The following is a 5,883-nucleotide window of genomic DNA, read 5'->3' on the forward strand; positions in this document are numbered from 1 at the left end:
CCGGTTCCCGGCCCCTGTCCCGGAGCCGCCCGGCCTTTCCCTGCCCGGTTCCCGGCCCCTGTCCCGGAGCCGCCCGGCCTTTCCCTGCCCGGTTCCCGGCCCCTGTCCCGGAGCCGCCCGGCCTTTCCCTGCCCGGTTCCTGGCCCCTCTCCCGGAGCCGCCCGGCCTTTCCCTGCCCGGTTCCCGGCCCCTGTCCCGGAGCCGCCCGGCCTTTCCCTGCCCGGTTCCCGGCCCCTGTCCCGGAGCCGCCCGGCCTTTCCCTGCCCGGTTCCCGGCCCCTGTCCCGGAGCCGCCCGGCCTTTCCCTGCCCGGTTCCCGGCCCCTGTCCCGGAGCCGCCCGGCCTTTCCCTGCCCGGTTCCCGGCCCCTGTCCCGGAGCCGCCCGGCCTTTCCCTGCCCGGTTCCCGGCCCCTGTCCCGGAGCCGCCCGGCCTTTCCCTGCCCGGTTCCCGGCCCCTGTCCCGGAGCCGCCCGGCCTTTCCTTGCCTGGTTCCTGTCCCCTGTCCCGGAGGCGTCCGGCCTTTCCCTGCCTGGTTCCCGGCCCCTGTCCCGGAGCCGCCCGGCCTTTCCCTGCCCGGTTCCCGGCCCCTGTCCCGGAGCCGCCCGGCCTTTCCTTGCCTGGTTCCCGGCCCCTGTCCCGGAGCCGCCCGGCCTTTCCTTGCCTGGTTCCCGGCCCCTGTCCCGGAGCCGCCCGGACTTTCCCTGCCTGGTTCCCAGCTGCCCGCCTGGCTTTGGCCTCAGCCGGGAGCTGGCACCAGGTAACGGGCCCCTTCTCAGCCTCGGGCATCCACCTGCGCCCACCCCGGGGGGTGGGGGGGACACCGCCTGGGGCACCCCTGGGAGGGCTGCAGACGCCAGGGCGGGGGTGAGATGCGTGGCGCTCAGCCTCTCGCCGGCTCCCACACAGGATGCTGCTCCTGCAAATCCTCGGTGTGACCCTCCTGCTCCTGGCTCAGTCTGCCGGGGAACAGGGACGTAAGTAGAACCAGCCCCCCACGCTGCCGGTGCCCCTCGCTCCCGACCCGCAGTCCCCGGCCAGCCCAGCCCTGCCCCCCCAGCTCTGCCGGTGCCCCTCACTCCTGACCCGCAGCCCCTGCTAGCCCAGCCCTGCCCCCACGCAGCTCTGCCGGTGCCCCTCACTCCCGACCCGCAGCCCCTGCTAGCCCAGCCCTGCCCCCCCCAGCTCTGCCGGTGCCCCTCACTCCTGACCCGCAGCCCCTGCTAGCCCAGCCTTGGGTATCAGCCCTGGGGGCAGTGATGGGCGGGGCGGGCAGGGGGGCGGGCGCTGAGCCGGTGATAACTGGGGGGTCAGCACCCTGTGGGCACACGCCTGGGCACGTCTGCACACGGGGGTACCCAGCTCCCGCCCCAGGGCTCCTCGCACGCTCCCCCCTGGTGCCAGCGGCTCGGCGGCCCCCAGGGCTTCGCCCCTCGCTGGGTTTCGTCCCCAGCTGTTCGCCCTGTTCGCGTGAGTCCGCCGGGGGGGGAGCCTCCGGCCAGATCGCGGGGGTGGGGGGTTCCCCCTCCCAGGGTGCAGGCTGCCTCCAGCGCCCTCCCGGCCACGTCTCCGGGTGGGGGGCTCTTGGGGACCTTTGTGCCGGCAGCCGCAGGCTGCCCTGTCCCGGAGCCGCCCGGCCTTTCCCTGCCCGGTTCCCGGCCCCTGTCCCGGAGCCGCCCGGCCTTTCCCTGCCCGGTTCCCGGCCCCTGTCCCGGAGCCGCCCGGCCTTTCCCTGCCCGGTTCCCGGCCCCTGTCCCGGAGCCGCCCGGCCTTTCCTTGCCCGGTTCCCGGCCCCTGTCCCGGAGCCGCCCGGCCTTTCCCTGCCCGGTTCCCGGCCCCTGTCCCGGAGCCGCCCGGCCTTTCCCTGCCCGGTTCCCGGCCCCTGTCCCGGAGCCGCCCGGCCTTTCCCTGCCCGGTTCCCGGCCCCTCTCCTGGAGCCGCCTGGCCTTTCCCTGCCCGGTTCCTGGCCCCTGTCCCGGAGTCGCCCGGCGTTTCCCTGCCCGGTTCCTGGCCACTGTCCCGGAGCCGCCCGGCCTTTCCTTGCCTGGTTCCCGGCCCCTGTCCCGGAGCCGCCCGGTCTTTCCTTGCCTGGTTCCTGGCCCCTGTCCCGGAGGCGTCCGGCCTTTCCTTGCCTGGTTTCCGGCCCCTGTCCCGGAGGCGTCCGGCCTTTCCTTGCCTGGTTTTCGGCCCCTGTCCCGGAGCCGCCCGGCCTTTCCCTTCCCGGTTCCCGGCCCCTCTCCCGGAGGCACCCGGCCTTTCCTTGCCTGGTTCCCGGCCCCTGTCCCGGAGTTGCCCGGCCTTTCCCTGCCCAGTTCCCGGCCCCTGTCCCGGAGGCACCCGGCCTTTCCTTGCCTGGTTCCCGGCCCCTGTCCCGGAGCCGCCCGGCCTTTCCTTGCCTGGTTCCCGGCCCCTGTCCCGGAGTCGCCCGGCCTTTCCCTGCCCGGTTCCCGGCCCCTGTCCCGGAGCCGCCCGGACTTTCCCTGCCCGGTTCCCAGCTGCCCGCCTGGCTTTGGCCTCAGCCGGGAGCTGGCACCAGGTAACGGGCCCCTTCTCAGCCTCGGGCATCCACCTGCGCCCACCCCGGGGGGTGGGGGGGACACCGCCTGGGGCACCCCTGGGAGGGCTGCAGACGCCAGGGCGGGGGTGAGATGCGTGGCGCTCAGCCTCTCGCTGGCTCCCACACAGGATGCTGCTCCTGCAAATCCTCGGTGTGACCCTCCTGCTCCTGGCTCAGTCTGCCGGGGAACAGGGACGTAAGTAGAACCAGCCCCCCACGCTGCCGGTGCCCCTCGCTCCCGACCCGCAGTCCCCGGCCAGCCCAGCCCTGCCCCCCCAGCTCTGCCGGTGCCCCTCACTCCTGACCCGCAGCCCCTGCTAGCCCAGCCCTGCCCCCCCAGCTCTGCTGGTGCCCCTCACTCCCGACCCGCAGCCCCTGCTAGCCCAGCCCTGCCCCCACGCAGCTCTGCCGGTGCCCCTCACTCCCGACCCGCAGCCCCTGCTAGCCCAGCCCTGCCCCCCCCAGCTCTGCCGGTGCCCCTCACTCCTGACCCGCAGCCCCTGCTAGCCCAGCCCTGCCCCCCCCAGCTCTGCTGGTGCCCCTCACTCCCGACCCGCAGCCCCTGCTAGCCCAGCCCTGCCCCCACGCAGCTCTGCCGGTGCCCCTCACTCCCGACCCGCAGCCCCTGCTAGCCCAGCCCTGCCCCCCCCCAGCTCTGCCAGTGCCCCTCACTCCCGACCCGCAGCCCCTGCTAGCCCAGCCCTGCCCCCACGCAGCTCTGCCGGTGCCCCTCACTCCTGACCCGCAGCCCCCTGCTAGCCCAGCCCTGCCCCCACGGAGCTCTGCCGGTGCCCCTCACTCCCGACCTGCAGCCCCCTGCCGGCCCCGCCCTGCCCCCCATCTCTGCCGGTGCCCCTCACTCCCGACCCACAGCCCCCTGCTAGCCCAGCCTTGCCCCCCACCCAGCTCTGCCGGTGCCCCTCACTCCCGACCCGCAGCCCCCTGCTAGCCCAGCCCTGCCCCCATGCAGCTCTGCCGGTGCCCCTCACTCCCGACCCGCAGCCCCTCCCGATTCAGTGTATGAATCTGGCTCTGATCCAGTTTCACTCTGTTTCTCAGGCTCCCTCGTTCCAGGCCATCGCCGACACTCATATTCCGGGGAGTTCGGCTCGGCCTCAGGGACCCCGTTTTCCTACTCAGGGCCGGACCGATGGGGCCCCATCACGGCTTTACGGATCTGGGAGCATTGTAACAGCTACATCAGTGGGTGCGTGGCGGGGGCGAGACGGGGGGAGGGTCGGCGGGTTTGGGGGGCAGCGAGGGGAGAGAGGGATTGGGGGGAGGGTTGGTAGGTTTGGGGGGCAGGGAGGGGAGAGAGGGATTGAGGGGAGGGTTGGTAGGTTTGGGGGGCAGGGAGGGGAGAGAGGGATTGGGGGGAGGGTTGGTAGGTTTGGGGGGCAGGGAGGGGAGAGAGGGATTGGGGAGGGTCAGTGGTTTTGGGGGCAGCAAGGGGAGAGAGGGATTGGGGGAGGGTTGGTGGTTTTGGGGGGCAGCGAGGGGAGAAAGGGATTTGGGGGAGGGTCAGTGGTTTTGGGGGGCAGCGAGGGGAGAGAGGGATTGGGGGGAGGGTCGGAGGGTTTCGGGGGCAGCGAGGGGAGAGAGGGATTGGGGGAGGGTTGGTGGTTTTGGGGGGCAGCGAGGGGAGAAAGGGATTTGGGGGAGGGTCGGTGGGTTTGGGGGGCAGCGAGGGGAGAGAGGGATGGGGGAGGGTCGGTGGTTTTGGGGGGCAGCGAGGAGAGAGAGGGATTGGGGGGAGGGTTGGCGGGTTTGTGGGGCAGCGAGGGGAGAGAGGGATTGGGGGGAGGGTTGGTAGGTTTGGGGGGCAGGGAGGGGAGAGAGGGATTGGGGGAGGGTCGGCAGGCTTGGGGGGCAGCGAGGGGAGAGAGGGATGGGGGAGGGTCGGTGGTTTTGGGGGGCAGCGAGGGGAGAGAGGGATGGGGGAGGGTCGGTGGTTTGGGGGGGCAGGGAGGGGAGAGAGGGATTGGGGGGAGGGTTGGTAGGTTTGTGGGGCAGCGAGGGGAGAGAGGGATTGGGAGGAGGGTCGGCGGGCTTGGGGGGCAGCGAGGGGAGAGAGGGATTGGGGGAGGGTCGGCAGGCTTGGGGGGCAGCGAGGGGAGAGAGGGATTGGGGGGAGGGTCGGTGGGTTTGGGGGGCAGCGAGGGGAGAGAGGGATGGGGGAGGGTCGGTGGTTTGGGGGGGCAGCGAGGGGAGAGAGGGATTGGGGGAAGGTCGGCGGGTTTGGGGGGCAGCGAGGGGAGAGAGGGATTGGGGGGAGGGTTGGTGGCTTTGGGGGGCTCTACCCAGATCTTGGGGGGCTGCTCTCACCCCTCTCCCCTGCCCCCCAGCATCCAGCTCCAGTTCGGGGCGAGGTGGGGCGAGATGTACGGGGCCAAGACCCAGGCGCAGCTCGAGGTGACCCTGCTCCCCGATGAGCGGATCACGCAGGTCTCGGGCAAACAGTACACCTACATCTACCAGCTCATCGTCTCCACCAACAAGGGGCGCATCTTCTTCTTCGGCCAGCCGTATGGCAACTCCTTCAACGCCATCCCTCTGTCCTGCACCGAGTACCTGGCCTTCCTCACCGGGCACTACAGCGGGGGGTCCCTCACGGGCATCGCCATGCACTGGGCCGAACCGAGGAAGCAGGAGTGAGAACGCCCCGGCGGGATCCCAGTGGCAGGGAGTTCCCCAGGCTAAGGGCAGCTTTTCTCCATTTACCCTTCTTAGCTTGCAGTCCAGAGATCATGAAGCCAATTCCTTACTAGAAGTAGCAGTTGATGAGTTAGCAGTGAGGGGGGTGAGGGATTGGGGGGAGGGTCGGTGGGTTTGGGGGGCAGCGAGGGGGGTGAGGGATTGGGGGGAGGGTCGGTGGGTTTGGGGGGCAGCGAGGGGAGAGAGGGATTGGGGGAGGGTCAGTGGGTTTGGGGGGCAGCGAGGGGAGAGAGGGTTATATGATCTCATGAAATTAACAAGCAGCAAAATCAAGTGGCAGGAAGTTCCACAGGTAACCCCTATCACGGTGTGTTTACCTCCTTGTCCCCTCCCCTTAGGGCACTGCGATACAATGTTTTTCCATAATTAGTTGCTGATTAATTGCAGCCTGTTTGTGCTAGCGAGGTGCTAATTAAAACCCTAAAGCATGAAACGCTGCTCTCCGATGTCTTGGATTCTCAGCCGTCGTCGTTGTGGGCTGTTTATTCTGTCAGGCATGGGTCTTTTCTCACGACCCCAAATTGCCGAGCTGGGCACCGGGCCTAGCTGGGGGACAAAAGAAGGAGGGGTCACCTGATCTGACGAGAGGGGGCCACAGAGAGGGACCCAGGTGAT

At 70.5% G+C, this 5,883-nt stretch overlaps 1 protein-coding gene across 1 annotated transcript; it reads left to right on the forward strand.

Moving 5' to 3' along the window:
• Window positions 1-1,339: 1,339 nt before the first annotated feature.
• On the forward strand, window positions 1,340-5,340 carry ZG16 (zymogen granule protein 16). The gene is made up of 4 exons (XM_048854768.2): window positions 1,340-1,466; window positions 2,682-2,749; window positions 3,613-3,760; window positions 4,899-5,340. The coding sequence occupies exons 2-4, from the start codon at window positions 2,683-2,685 to the stop codon at window positions 5,206-5,208; spliced, it is 525 nt and encodes a 174-aa protein (XP_048710725.1). The 5' UTR covers window positions 1,340-1,466; window position 2,682; the 3' UTR covers window positions 5,209-5,340.
• The last annotated feature ends 543 nt before the right edge of the window (window positions 5,341-5,883 follow it).

Source organism: Caretta caretta, chromosome 6, assembly GCF_965140235.1.
Source record: "Caretta caretta isolate rCarCar2 chromosome 6, rCarCar1.hap1, whole genome shotgun sequence".
Taxonomy (NCBI): Eukaryota; Metazoa; Chordata; order Testudines; family Cheloniidae; genus Caretta; species Caretta caretta.